Genomic DNA, 14,889 nt, shown 5'->3' with positions numbered 1-14,889 from the left:
GGATAGCTTCTTGAAAAGCAAATATAAACGATATGAGTAAAGAAGAGTTAGAAGCCCTCAAATAGATTTTTGAATGTGAAGAAGGGGGCTTCTCAAACTCTGCAACTCCTCTTGAGTGTGCTGAAGATTTGCTGTCAGAAGGGGAGCCTTAAATGCGAGGAAGACGTTTGGAGGATAGACTTTTTAATGCTCTTCTCCTTCTTTCACTTGTATTTACTCTTTAGAAGCTTTGGTAGGTGAAAATCTCTTTTGCTTTGAATGGAGTGTCTCTCTCTATCTCTATTACTGTTCACTCTGGCTATTTAAGCAATCCCCATCGAAAACTAGCCGTTAGACACACTTTTAGAGCCGTTCTGCACAATCTGCAACTCCTGACACAGTGTCCGTTGGGATCGGAGTCGACTCGCTCGATCTGGAGTCGACTCATGCTTTACTGGAGACGACTCGACCACTGTTCAAAATTTGAAATAAAGTGCTGTTCCGTTCTGGAGTCGACTCGGCCAAACCTAGAGTCGACTCGCCAATGTCCGGAGATGACTCTCCCTTCTGGAGACGACTCGTTTTTCAGGAATCCAAAGATCTTTCTTTCGGGTTTACTTCCTCGAGTCGACTCGGATTCTCTTGGAGTCGACTCGGCTCTCAGAGCCAGAAAAACTGGTCTTCTGTCTTTGGAGTTGAACTGCCTCGGAGTCGACTCGCACTTTGCTGGAGTCGACTCGACTCTCAGACACCGAAAAACTGGTCTTCTGTTTTTGGAGTTGAACTGCCTCGGAGTCGACTCGCACTTTGCTGGAGTCGACTCGGCTCTCAGACACCGAAAAACTGGTCTTCTGTCTTTGGAGTTGAACTGCCTCGGAGTCGACTTGCACTTTGCTGGAGTCGACTCGGCTCTCAGACACCGAAATTTGCTCTCTGACTTTTAGTCTTGCATTCCTCTGAGAGTCGACTCTTGCTTCTTTGGGAGTCGACTCGCCAACCGTCGGAGTCGACTCGAGTTCTTCTGGAGTCGACTCGGCTCTCAGAGTCCAAAACAACTTCTCTGTCTTTCTGTCTGTTACTCCTTGGAGTCGACTCGCACTTTGCTGGAGTCGACTCGGCAAGCATCGGAGTCGACTCGAATTCTTCCGTAGTCGACTCGGTGACAGGGTCTGAGATTCATCTTTCTGTCCTGCTGTCTGTTCTCAGTCGGAGTCGACTCGCAATGTGCCGGAGTCGACTCGCAATGTGCCGGAACGTCTGAAACACTTGGAGTTGACTCGAAATCTTCCGGAGTCGACTCGAGTTTCAGACTTTGGTTCAAACTGAGTTCCATACTTAGCCAAAATGTTTTGAACCAAAGCTAGAGATAATTAAACATAAATTCACAAATATTTGGCTGAAACACTAGATTGAATTCATTAGTATAACATAAGATATACTCAAATGCTTTGAGCTCATCAAAATCAAATAGGGTTATAATCAATCACTCCACAGCTTTGTAGCTCACATTATCTTCCATACAATTTCTCAGAACGATTGATGAGAACCCTAGTGGATCTATTTTATGAAATGGAGGCGATCTTTTGATGTTGCCTTTGGAATTATTGATTATTGAATAGGCATATGACGATGTCTCAGTTTGTTTTTAGTTACATCTTTAAAGAAAGGTCGTTTATAAAAGGTATTACTATAGTTTGAAAAACCATTTTTATCTGAGAGTTCTGAAACTAGCTTAGCACAAAATGTGAGAGACAGGAGGGAGAAAGGATCAAAAAATCGGGAAAACTATTATTAATTTCCTATACAAGGATCCATAGCATATAGTTTTCCTGTAAACAAGTAAATTGCTAAAATTAGAGTCTAAAAAATGCTTACAACTTCATTGAGGAGCAAGGATTTTAGTTCTAGTCATGGATAGTCAAGGTAGAAATAAAATCCTAAATTAATATAATGTCCACTAAGTATTAACTAAAATAAGGTGTCAATTGTAAGGATACTTGTAGATTTGTCTTAAAAAGCTTCACACCACAATCTTTCTTTATCCTAGCTGATTGCATGTATTATTTATATGTAGGATCCTATTAGAAATTTTGCTTTTAGTCCTCTGCTTTTCTATATATTTCCAATGTCAAGGTTTGAAATACTGGTACCAAGACTTGTAACAGTATTTTATTAAGTCCCAATACGGTCCCGACTCTTGGGATGATCTTGCATCCTGGTACCGTATTGGGATAATTATATTTCTATAATGTTCTGTTTCTTTTTTTTTTACTTGCATTTGAATTATTTATTTTATTTTATTTTTGATTATTTATATTGTTTTAAGATTCTTGGTTTCTATTGTAATTTATTTTACATTTTCTTTATTGTTCTATTCTCTTTTTCAGGACTTTGTAGTTTTTACTGTATGTTTTAGTTCATCATCTTTTGATCCTTTTTTTCGTATTCTCATTTTCTAGATTTTTTATTTGAATTTGTATCTTTATCTTTTATATTCTTTATTTAATGCAGTTGTCTTTTAATATTCCCCTCCTCCATGCATGCATTGCATGCAATGACATGTGCCCTTTTGCTAGTTTGTGTATGTTTATTGTTTTTCTATGTTATTGTAACAATCCAGGACCTCACCCAAAACGGCTAGCCGGAAGGTATTATTTGGGTTCCTTGATCCTGTATAAATACCCAAGATCTACCCAGCGAATAATCGATGTGGGACTAAACACATGCCTGCACAGGTCCTCACATACTCCCCCCGTTCAAGCCCTGACGTCCTCGTCAGGCTAAGGGTTCAAATCTATTCAAATCTAATCACCAACACCACGAGTGGCCCGTGGTTAGCCCCAATGGATCCGTGCTGCAGTGTTTCCTAGTCCACAAAGATTATGGGCCGGGTCCGCTCTGATACCATTTGTAACAATTCAGGACCTCACCCAAAATGACTAGTCGGAAGGTATTATTTGGATTCTTTGATCCTGTATAAGTACCCAAGATCTACCCAGCGAATAACCGATGTGAGACTAAATACACGCCCGCACGGATCCTTACTCCCCCCGTTCAAGTCCTGACGTCCTCGTCAGACTAAGGGTTCAAATTCATTCGAATCTAATAACAAACACCACGATCAGCCCGTGGTCAGCTCCAATAGATCCGTGCTGCAGTGTCCTCTAGTTCACATAGGTTATAGGCCGGGTCTGCTCTGATACCATTTGTAACAATCCAGGACCTCATCCAAAATGGCTAGCCGGAAGGTATTATTTGAGTTCCTTGATCCTGTATAAGTACCCAAGATCTACCCAGCGAATAACCGATGTGGGACTAAACACACGCCCGCACGGGTCCTCACAGTTATAATATAATAGCTCACATTGGTTTCAATTACTAGTTTGATTCTGCTTAATTGTATATCTGCGCGTTTATTGTTTCTTTATATGTTTAGAATTAGATCATTTGCTATGAGGTCCTTGCTATGAATTGATGAATTCAATTCCAATTTTGGTTTATGTGCCTCTTGTTTCTCTAAGTTAAATATTATGTAGAAGAGTGTTTGGGGTACATTTCTATGTCACCTATGCATTTGCATCCAGCTCCTAGAATACGCATTGGATACATAACTGAATTAGATACACCTCCGATACTTAGGCTATTTTTTTTCCAGTTGCAGCCTTTAGAATCTGGCAGAGGGTTCACTCTTCCAACATTAAATTCAAACCACTATAGTAATGGTAAAGGTTTTTCATGGATTGGGAAAGAATATAGGTAGTAAAATAACTTTTCAATAAGTCGCTCTTCTAAAATTCTTAATCTCATTGGAAAGTTTGAATGAGAAAAATGTATATCAGATGACCTTTTTTTCGAGAATAGGAAGGAGTCCCGTCCATGTTAAATTAAATTACTTGGTATCAAAATCTTGTGGATACACCACTCAAGACTTGAACCCAGAACCTCCTGTTTTTAAGTGAAGGGGTCTGACCACTAAGTTAACCCTTAGTTGATGTATTTCAGAAGATCTTAAAAAATAATATCTTTTCTGTTTTCTTTTGCACAATATTTAAACATCCAATATTGTATTTAAAATTTTTTCTACATATCTCTGTATCCTTTTTTCCCTCTTATTGAGTTAAACTTGGCCGCATGTCCAGATCTAATTCTCATGTCTATCCATGCAATATTCCATTTACTTGGGAATTCTTATGGAGTGCTCAAGTCTATATGCACAAATACTTTCATTTATTGGACTCTTTTGTTTATACATGTCGAAACTCCAAAGTATTTTCTAGACTGCTTAGGGAGCGTTGATGATAAAAGGGAGTTAATTTCATCATTTAACCTAAAAGACTAGAAAGATCACACCGCCCTTCACAAATATCTGATGGAGTACCAATTGAGAAATTCACATTATAATACTGTGGTATTTTTGTTGTGCACTAAGCAAATGCTGAACATTTCCTTTTAAAGCTCAATTATTGTTTCTTGATGAAATAGACCTACAGAACACTTATGTTTGTTGTAGGAGCATTTGAGATTGTTTTTCGGAATTCTACTGTTCTGCTCCTGCCTATTGTTTTCTTATATTTTATCTCTTACTAATGCCCTTCTATTTTGGAAGTCTACACTTTAATTTTGGGTCTACTGATTAATATCTAACCTTTCTACGCATGTATGTGACTAATCCTTCTGCTGATCATGCATGTTATCCTTGCATCATGAGCATAATCCAATAAATACTTCCATGCACTCTATTGACGTCAGTCAGGACCAATTTCCTACTCTTTCAGTTTTAATTTGTGTTCAAGATATGAATATCCTTGTTGCTGCTGAATTTTAAAGGTTGGGTTAAACAGATGTTTGGATCTTCAAAATTTCCATTAACAATTTCATCCAAATTTTGTCATCTGTTTGATTTTTCGAATTTCTGACTGTCATGAGCTTTTGGCCCAGATAAATGAGAAGGGTCAACTTCGCTTAAGCCATCGAGCTCTGCTTCCTGATGTGGACCCCGAGAAAGCCAGCACCAAGCAACAAAACATTGGCACCATGAAAGAAAATATACCTCCCCAACATCAACCTGCTAAAGTTACGGCAAAAAAGCCTTTGAGGAAAGGTGAAGGTCAGCAGATTGTACAGTCATCTGAGAATTCTAAGGTAGTTAAGGTTCTCCCTCAAAAGGTAACAGCTCCATCAGCAGATACCTCGGAGCAAGAAAGTTTGACTGACAAAAACCAGGAAAAGGCTGGGAAGCGATTAGCAAACCCTGTTAAAGGTGGGCCATATATCAACAAAGAAAGGCAGAAGAAGGTCCTTGACGAAACAGTTACTGGGGTGTCTGCTTCTAAAAATGGAATAAGTTAATGGAGAAGCTAAAATTGAGCGATACATTTCAATATACTGAATTCAGGGCCAAACTAATCTCTTGTTCCATACTATGGAAATGAAGGTCAGTGGAGGATCTCATGATGCTGATGGATAATCCAGGTTTGTGTTTAACTTTATTTTCAGGACAACTTATATTCTGATTTTAGCACAATTTTTTTTTAAAAAAAAAATTCAGTTGTCATTTTGTCTGTTGCTATTTTCACCTCTGAGTGGCTGTTAATAGTCTCCACTGGACCAGCACTGCAAGCTAGCAGCCCTTTAAAAAAAATAGATGCTTATCATATTTATTATTTTATGTTAACTTGATATTTACGCTGTGTTTGCATTAATAAGACTGGTCTCCTAACTATCCATCATTTATTTTTTGATTCTTTTAACAGAAACTCATCCTTGGTGCAATTCCTTTATTTCCTCTCTAGCTAGAGTGCTTGTGTGATAATCATATACAGATTAGAGGAAGACCAGCGCTTCATAACATTTGGTGATTCGTTTCTGCTGGTGTTGGAAACAAGAAATCTGCTGGCTTCATTTATTCACATTACAAATGGAACATTTCATATTTTTTAATTATTTATCTTTTTCTTTTTAGCAGAGGTCTAGCTACATAAGTGGATGGATTACAATTTTGTTTTTAATACAAGTGGTGTACATTAATCTATTTCTTCTTATGCTTCTTGTATCTGATCTGCCAATATATCTGCAGACCAGCAAATGCATTTTGGTGTCTTAGTTATTTTTTGTTCAATCATAAGAATATCTTAGAAGTTTTACATTCACATAGAGAGGATAGCATCTCCTAAATTTTGGCATGCTTTCCGGGGGAAAGCAAATTTATGCAAGTTGCACCATTTTATGATTCTAAACTTGTGGGGTAGGTTGTGTCGCTAGCTACTTTGTTCCCCCTTGGTTATCCATGTTAAAGTTCAATGTGAATCTAAAATTTAATCTATACTGATAGCATGATGTGACATAGTTGGCTAACTTGCTATGTAATCTCCCCGGAAGAATAACTAGTTAAGGAAGAAATGGAATTGCCAACCATGAACATGAGCCAGAGTATGGTAGTATGGGTTGTACACTGAAAAGCTCCAAAATCTATTATAAAAAGGGATGCCTGTCCTAATCTAGAGAAAAAAAACATAGAGAATAAAGGATCGTTGGTGCTTCATCTATCAGCTCTTTTGTTTGTTATTTTTCTCTCTTTTGTTCTTGAGAGTAAGTCTCTCCCTATCTCAGAAAAAGACTAGTTTACAAATTTATATATTATTCTTCATGAAAAGAAAACTATTCGATACTAGTTGGCCAATTGATACATGTAAGCACAGGATCAGCAAATAAGAGAGCCTGTATTTTTCTTATGTTAAAAGTTGTGCTAGTGTTTAGCAAATTTGTGCAGAACATATGAAATAGCAAGAGACATATCCAAAACATTTACCTTCTCTCTCTCTCTCTCTCTGTGTGTGTGTGTGTGAGATGCTAGTCCAGTGTTGTGATGATAGTTTTTAATCCGATTTGTGCAAGTGTTAGTCAAAAACAACTAGATTGCCCAAAAAATGTACAGGTCTGCCTTCATATTAGATCCTATTATGACATTGGCCTACTCCATATATGTATAAATTAATTAACAAAATTGAGCAATCATTGTTCACAACCTGTGCTAGCTGTCATCTGACTACGATTTACCACATCTAGAGATCTGTGATTCAAGACGAGACTCTTCAGGGGCTGGACAGCCTGTGAAAGCCCAGCAATATCTCGAACCTGTTGACTTGGACTTGTTGCCTTTCTCTGAATTCTCATGAATTATCTGAAGAATCTTTTGCTTGAATTCATTGTGATTTATGGGGTGAAACTCCAATTATTTCATTTCAAAGGCCTCGCCATTATGTTATTTTTTATTTATTTATTGATGAATGTCCAAGATTCAAATGTTTCTTTCCTTTAAAACGCTTCAGATTTTTTATCATGCTTCATCAATTTTCATGAGTTCGCTCCAACATGATTTTGATCAGAAAATGAGGATTTTTCAATCCGGCGAGGGTGGTGAAACTTTAGGTGACAAATTCTTGGCATATTTACCTGATCATGGTATTACCATCAAAGATCTTGTCCTTATACCTTGGCACAAAACGGTCTGACTGAAAAAAAAAACATTGGGAAATAACTAAGCTTGGCTTAAACATGTTACGTGATGGTGATGTGTCTGCAAGGTTTTGGGTTGAAGCATTTAGCACTGCATATTGGTTGATCAATCATCTGTCCTCCTGAGTATTGGAAATCATGTCTCCATACAAGAATAAGAATCCAAAATTTGATTAGTTGCATGTCTTTGTCTGTCAGTGCCTTCCTTAAGTATGAGATTATGCCGAGTCAAAGTTTGACTCTCGCTCAATTCCATTTATCTTTGTAGGATGATATAGGGGATACCGGTGCTACCATTCTGCCAAGGGTTGGGCTTACATTTTCTAGGCATATGATCTTTGATTTGACAATTTTTCCATGGAGATTTCCAGGAGAGAGAATTTTTAATTCTCAAACTCATATCGACTTGTGTGCTTTTGATGATAATTTGTTTCGAGGAATTGACCGAAGTTCAGTGTCTATGCTTTCTCCAACTATTACATGGCCCTAGCTCCATGTTGATCCAAATCTTTTTATCCTTTAGTTGTGCCTGCAAAAATGTCACTAGCTATTGATCATATAGCATCTTTTGTGCCAATCTTTACGCCTCGGCCATACCTAATTTCTCAAAATCAGTCTACTTGTGAGCCAATTTTGGTCATCCACATTGGCATCGAACCCAAGATGGTTCAACCGAGCACCTATCTTAGATTCACCTCTCCAGGAAAATACTTCTAAAGTGGACTCACCTCCAAATCCCCCATTTTAGTCCTTATTTTCAAGTCAGTTAAACTAATCAACCCATATTTGTAGACACTACTGGGCATCCTCTCTTGGCTCTTTGCACTTCAAAATAATTCATAGATCATTGTAGGAAAAATAAATAAATAAAAATAAAAATAAAAGAGCAACCACGTGACCCAAACCTTAGAATAACCCTAGGTTAACACCATTCTCTATCCTCATTGTATCTTTTAATACAAGTACATTGTTTATAAATGTAGTTATAATAAAAATCATTTATTTGTTCAAGAGGCGATCTTTATTTGAATAATTGAGATCCAATTGATCTGAATTCTTAATCTACTAATAAGGTCTGGCAGTTGAAAGAGAAGTTGACAAAAAGGAACCATATATGCAGATTCTTTCTATAATCCAGCTTTAATGATTCTTTCAGGCTAAGTTGTCAGCAATAAGTTCATATCAAACAGATAAAAAGGTATAATAGAAGTATAACTTTTTTTATATTATTTAAGCAAGCTTTCTACTCTTCATCTATTAAGGTTTAGGTACCAAAATTACTAATTCATATGATAAGCCATTATAATTACGTTAACTTTAGCCTTATTGATAGTTGGTCTATCCTTTGTCAAATTATGGCTAGACCATCTCCGATTTTGTATGATCTTGATTAGTCATTCTCTTATGCAACTTTAATCTTGCAAAATTTCTTTTCAATACGAGCATTCTAGCCTTCTCATCCAATGACCTAAGGTGGGATAATTGGAAGGGATATGACATTTAGTGAGAATTTATACTTAATTTTGGTATTATTAAAAATGTCTCACTTAAGCCGTATGCAATCTCAGCTTATAAACTAATATTAGCCTTTAGACCTAATTACTAAAGGGCTAATCCTAGCCCTTCATGTTTTCAATCCATGTAACTGGACCGACCCCACTCCAATCATGGCAACCCTAATCCAATGGAGAAAAGGGGAAGAAGATAAGAAAATAAGGGGGAATGGAGAGATTCCTTAACCATATTGGGCAGGAAACTCAAATGGGTTGCCCAGAGGTTCTCTCTCTAAAAAGGGCTTGAGAGAGTACTATCCATTAGCAAATACATGGTATTATTTACATACAATCTTTCATTTCTTATATAAATATTATGATATTTTATGACCTAACAGTACAAAACTTTAAACTAATGGCTTGATAAATTTTTTCAACAGTTTTTTTTTTTAAATTATAGTTTGTCTTTTGTAATAATATTTAGATATTATTAGGAAGAAAGCTCCCATTCGGAAGCTGGAAGTATAAGATTTAGCATTCACTTGTCGTAGCAATAATCTAACCGATCTTCTAAAGCCAAATGTAGCAGTATACATGGTCTCAATCAAGTAGAGACTAACAGATCTCATTTCTTAACGGCAAAATCACAAGGAAATCATATCAAATCAGTGATTGCATAAATCTCAGTTGGAATACAATAATCAACATAGGGTGTATATAGTTTGTGATCAAAATCGGAATCAGAATAGAAACGGATTGGAATGGAAATGGAATAGCCATATTCTTCGATGTATTTGGTCTATGACGGAAATCAGAATCGGAATCATAATAGGATTTGAATGAGGAGGAGTCGAAATTGGATTTCAAAAAATTGAGTCGTATTTCCATCCCCTCTCGGAAAAAAATATAATTTTCTCTAACTAAATAGTTGGAATGGAAGACATTCATTTCTATTTTCATTCCAACCAATCAGTCCCCTTTTTTTTTTGTTGTTGGTAAAAGCCGTGTTTCATATAATTCTTAAGTGAGTACAACCAGCTACATCAACAGAAAGAAAATAAAACAAAGCATGAGTGACTCAAATCAGTGACAACTCACTCAAGCAACCTGAAATTTAGAGAGGCATTGAAGCGTAAAGGTATTTCAATGTTTTTGTTTTATTTGTGATTCCATCAACTTTGTTGTCGAAGTTTTTTTTTTTTTATTATTTCTTTTTCAAACACTAGCCTGCTGCACGTAAAACTCCTAGAGTTCTTGCTGCGCCTTCAACTTTTATTTTGAACCATCATGCTTTTGCACGACAAGGACGGAGGAAAAGCTGTGGAAATCCGAGGATGCAAGCATGTCTCCCACCACCCCGAGCTCAGGGAACTCGCTCCATTCCGCCAGCCCTTGTACCAGGAGAGAGGACGAGCTCTGGCGCCGCCCCACGATGACGAGGTCGAATTGGCTATCAGTGGACCTGATGGCCGAGATGGTCTGCTCCATGTCCTTGGCCACCACCTCCTGGAGCCTCAGGTGCTCGTTGTTCATGTTGTCAGACTGGAGCTTCTCGATGGCCTCTTTGTCCTTGTGGTCGTTCGTCAGCACGAAGCGGATGACGGTGAGCTGGACGCCCTTGCGGTAGAGCATGCGGGAGGCGTACGAGAGCGCCTCCCGGTCGTCGGGGCCGCCCCAGAAGAGCACCCCGATGTGCCGCTGGAAATGGCCAGGGGACGGCACCACCGGGCGATCCGCGCTTTTGCCGATGAGGATGCCCACCGAGCAAGGAGCCTATAATTTGCATTTGAAAATATAGATATAGAAACATATATAATTAGGGAGCACTATCGGATTCGTACGTATTTGAATAAATGGGGATTCAACATGCAACGCAGTGCAGTGCGCCAATCTATTTTATGCGTCTCACCTGGGACAAGACGTTGGGGACGATGCATCGGATGGCTCGGTCGGCATCCGCGGCGGAGTCGGCGGCGTCCTTAATGTTGATGATGAAGGGCAGGACGATGATGGCGGCGCTCTTGTGCAAGGCGAGGGAGCAGATGTCCTGGTGCATGGTCTTGTAGGGGGCGATGGCGGTGAAGGGATGCACGACGACGTGGCCCTTCTTGAAGTGCTCGTAGTGGAGGAGCGCGTTGAGGAGGTGGCCCATCTTGCTGGGGTCGCCCAAGTCCTTGCTGTTCTTGTGGGCGACGAGGCTGGAGCTGGCGCTGCCCAGCTGCTCCACCAAGTGCAGCGCGTACACGCACAGCGGGTTGGCCCCCTCCACCCACGACGAATCCAGAAGGCTGATGATGGCCGGCACCGCCCCCTCCTCGTGCATGCACGCCAGGATGCGCAGCTCTGCGTGGGGCTTCAGCTGCTCGATGCTGCACCGCCCCACCACGTAGTTCACGCTCAGGGGATCGTAGTAGCGTTTCACCAGCGGGACGGCGATCCCGGTCATCAACACGATGGCGAATATCAGAACCGTGTAGCTTCCGATATCAAGGATCTGGAGACGATGGACCCAGCGGGTGAGCAACTGCTTAGGATTACATCGCATTTGGCGACATGTATATATACTTCATTCAAATGTGCATGCATGCATAAAAATTAAATTAAATGGGAACTTCACCTTGAAAGACCTGAAGTTCAGTAAAATAACCATCTCTATCATTCCTCTGAAGTTCATGATGAGGCCCAGCAGCAGGGCGTTGTGTGGTGATATGTCGTAGTACATGGCCGGCACCAGCGTCGCCACCAGCTTGGCGACGAACCCGATGAGCGCGACGAGGAACAGCCACATGGTCGAGCTCCCAACCTGGATGCCGTCATGGTCTGCGAGTCCCGAGAAGTCTGTGATCAGACCTCCCGAGAGGAAGAGCATGGGCATCAACATCTCCGTCACGATCATGTCCAGCTTCTCCACCAGCTGAGCCCCGAGGGGCGGCCCGTCCGGCACTGCGAGACCCAGAACGATGGGCCCGAAGATGAACGTCGCCCCGACGAGGTCGCTGAACAAGCCCGACACCACGACCGCCGCCAGTATGGCCATGACGGCCCCGCCTCCGACCCGCCCGCCCCGCGGGGTCATCCGGACGATCCACCGCATGCAGGGCCGGAACACGAACACGGCCAGGAGCACGAGGACGGTACACGTAGCCAGAGACTGGGCCGCATGTAACGACTCCCCACCGGACAGCTTGATGGCGGAGAAGACGACCAGGAAGAGCCATCCCACCGCGCTGTTGACGGACGACGACGACATGGCGAGGCGGCCGAGCTCGGTGTTGAGGAGGCCGAGCTCGTCCAGGAGGTCGGCAAGGACGGGGTAGGTGGTGGTGCTCAGGCTGACGGCGATGAAGGCGAGGAAGGGGCCGGTGGCGAACTTGGGGTCGATGCGGTGGTTGTCTCTAAGCAGCTCGGAGAGGCCGACCTGGACGCCGAAGGGCACGAGAATGCTGACGAGGCCGATGGAGAGGGCCTTCTTCCCTGGCCTTAGGATGATGGACGGGTCCATCTTCACGTTCATCACAAAGAGCTTGAACATGAGCCCGTAGGAAGCCAGGGCGCGGAGCTGGCCGAACGACTTGTAGGGGAACACCCGAGCCCTGAACTCCAAATTGCGAGTAAGGAAGCAAGGCCCGAGGAGTATGCCGCCCTGCAACCACGCACGTACTCCATCGGTCATTCATCATCATCATCATCATCAAGAAAGAGTAAAGACAGGAGAGGAGAATGGAAAAAGAAACAACATACGATGATGTCGCAGACGACGCGGGGCTGCTTGAGGGGGCGGAGGAGGGCGTAGACGAGGCGGGAGGTGACGGCGATGAGCAGAAGCTGGAGGAGGAGGACGGGAAAGGCATAATCGAGGGACGAGTCGTTGAGGAGGAAGCCGTCGGAGGCAATTTTGATAGGCCTCTTCCAGTCGCAGATGTCCCCCTCGTAGCTCAGGTTCACGGGGCTGTAGATGCCTTGGTAAGTCGGCGGCTTCAGAATCGTGGCATCTGCCGTGCCAGATTCCATCTTCTCCAAGATGGGATGGAAAGGTGGAAAGGTGGAGGCGGCCTTGGAAGAGGAGGATGTCTTTGAAAGAGAAATAATAGCAAAAAAAAGAAGAAGCTATAAACAGAGAGAGGCCACAGCAAGCGAACGACTGATCTGTAGGACGGGCGGCTGGGAGCGACGTCGGGAACAGAGAGGAAACGGTTAGAAGAGGAGTTGGCGGAGTGACATCCCGCGGCCGCACATCCACAACTACTTGGGTGGGCGCGTTGCAAACCGTGGAGGTAGGCCGGCCGGCCGGCCATGCATTTGGTGGTTGCAAGATCCATGTTTGCACCGTGCAAAACAGAATTAATTGCTCTTCCGCAGCATTAATCCCCCCAGTAATTTTCACCAGATCTCCTGCTGGTTGCACCGGAGACCTTTGGCTGAAATTAATCTGACCATATACTGTACTCAGATGGCATGCAACTCATTCATCGAAATTAACGTGATTTTGATTGCACATCTAAACTAGGTGTGATATGTTTTAGCCGGGTTCAATTTTAACGTTTTACCCATATTGGCAATTAAATAGGTTTAGTGTGGATCCCAATCTTATATGGCCTGTTTATTGAACAGGCTGAGTTGCTTATTATACACCAGGTATCTGGGTTTTAAATTTTTACCTATTTAATAAATAGGTCAGGTTCAATTAAAAACCTGATCTATTTCTAGCTTGACGCATAACCAACGCAACCCGACTTGGTTACAGCCCACCCCAACATCTTAGGGAAAAATAAAGGCTATAGATATTTGGACGTTAGAGAGGGAATGTCAACTAAACTAGACTCTATGCTTTTAATTTTTGGTAGGAATCTGACTCTTTGGTTGCAAAAAAAAAAAAAAAAGGCACTCCACGGAAATAAGAAATGGGAAATGGGGTGTGGTGAGCTGAAAATGCGAATCGAAGTGGAGGGTTGCCACAATCACATGATTTTTCTTCACAAAAATTCTGATACTGTAAGAAAATAAAGAGTTGAAAAAGATCGAGAAGAGATAAACTTAGAACAAAGTTAAAAGGTGCAGGGTGGATAGGAATAGGGGTAATGAGTAGAGGTGTCAAGCAAACTGAGTGGCTCGAGCTCGTGTTAGTCTTGACTTGGGAAAAGCATGAATTGAAGTCATTTTGAAGCTAAATAAACTAAGCTTGAAGTAACCAAATAGGCTAGAAATTACTTTCAAGCTAGGCAGAGAATTAACCTAGCTTGATCAAGCTTGGCTTGATATTGCTCGAATATAGATTTAAATTATATATATTATGTAATATAATGGATTATTGATTAAAGTTTTGATTACTGCATTTCTTTTGTTCTTTAGATCAATTAAATGTTAACCACAAATGAAATCAAGAATTAGTCTTTAATTTAAGTTGAACTAGATTTCATCTTGGATTGACTCCTATTTGGCCCGATTCGAGATTAGGCTTGAATTAAGCTCAAAAATAATATTAAACAAATCGGTCTTGTTTAGACTTAAGCTCGATCAAGCTCAGGCCGATTGCTCCATCGGTGTGGGTCCAAATTTGTTATATATAAAAAGATTTTAAATTTAAAATCGAAGATTGGTTGGAGATCTAATATGTTTAGATGTTGCTAAAATAGAAAAAAGCACAAAAGAAAATCCTAAAAAACTATGCTCACCATGATACTCCATTATAGATTGACTATACTATTAAATATGTTACTAGGTGCATGGATCCCATTTTCCAGAGGTTTGAATTATCTCACTTGTGCAGTTTTATGAATTATTTATTTACATACGATATTAAGTTGGAAATCTTGCAAGTGCTTTTTCCAACATTTTGTCTTCATTTTGTTTTTGTTTTTCGTTTTGAAAGTGGGGTCCTAAAGTTTACATAAGTTTGTAGATT

General features: G+C 41.0%; 2 protein-coding genes across 2 annotated transcripts in view; one reads left to right on the top strand and one right to left on the bottom strand.

The window, feature by feature from the left end:
* Positions 1-6,106, top strand: part of LOC103718838 (probable polyribonucleotide nucleotidyltransferase 1, chloroplastic) — a 71,352-nt gene extending 65,246 nt beyond the window's left edge. The window contains exons 24-25 of the mRNA XM_017845649.3: positions 4,918-5,451; positions 5,733-6,106. Coding sequence (XP_017701138.2) covers positions 4,918-5,328 — 411 coding nt within the window. The 3' untranslated portion in view covers positions 5,329-5,451; positions 5,733-6,106. The remainder of the gene's footprint in view (positions 1-4,917; positions 5,452-5,732) is intronic.
* Positions 6,107-10,030: 3,924 nt separating this feature from the next.
* On the bottom strand, positions 10,031-13,685 carry LOC103718847 (cation/H(+) antiporter 15-like). The gene is made up of 4 exons (XM_026809193.2): positions 12,729-13,685; positions 11,605-12,630; positions 10,897-11,481; positions 10,031-10,760 (listed from the first exon to the last, which is right to left on the bottom strand). The coding sequence occupies exons 1-4, from the start codon at positions 12,996-12,998 to the stop codon at positions 10,260-10,262; spliced, it is 2,382 nt and encodes a 793-aa protein (XP_026664994.2). The 5' UTR covers positions 12,999-13,685; the 3' UTR covers positions 10,031-10,259.
* Positions 13,686-14,889: the final 1,204 nt, after the last annotated feature.

This window comes from Phoenix dactylifera, chromosome 11, assembly GCF_009389715.1.
Source record: "Phoenix dactylifera cultivar Barhee BC4 chromosome 11, palm_55x_up_171113_PBpolish2nd_filt_p, whole genome shotgun sequence".
NCBI classification, from domain to species: Eukaryota; Viridiplantae; Streptophyta; class Magnoliopsida; order Arecales; family Arecaceae; genus Phoenix; species Phoenix dactylifera.
This window is presented reverse-complemented; position numbering and strand designations above follow the sequence as displayed.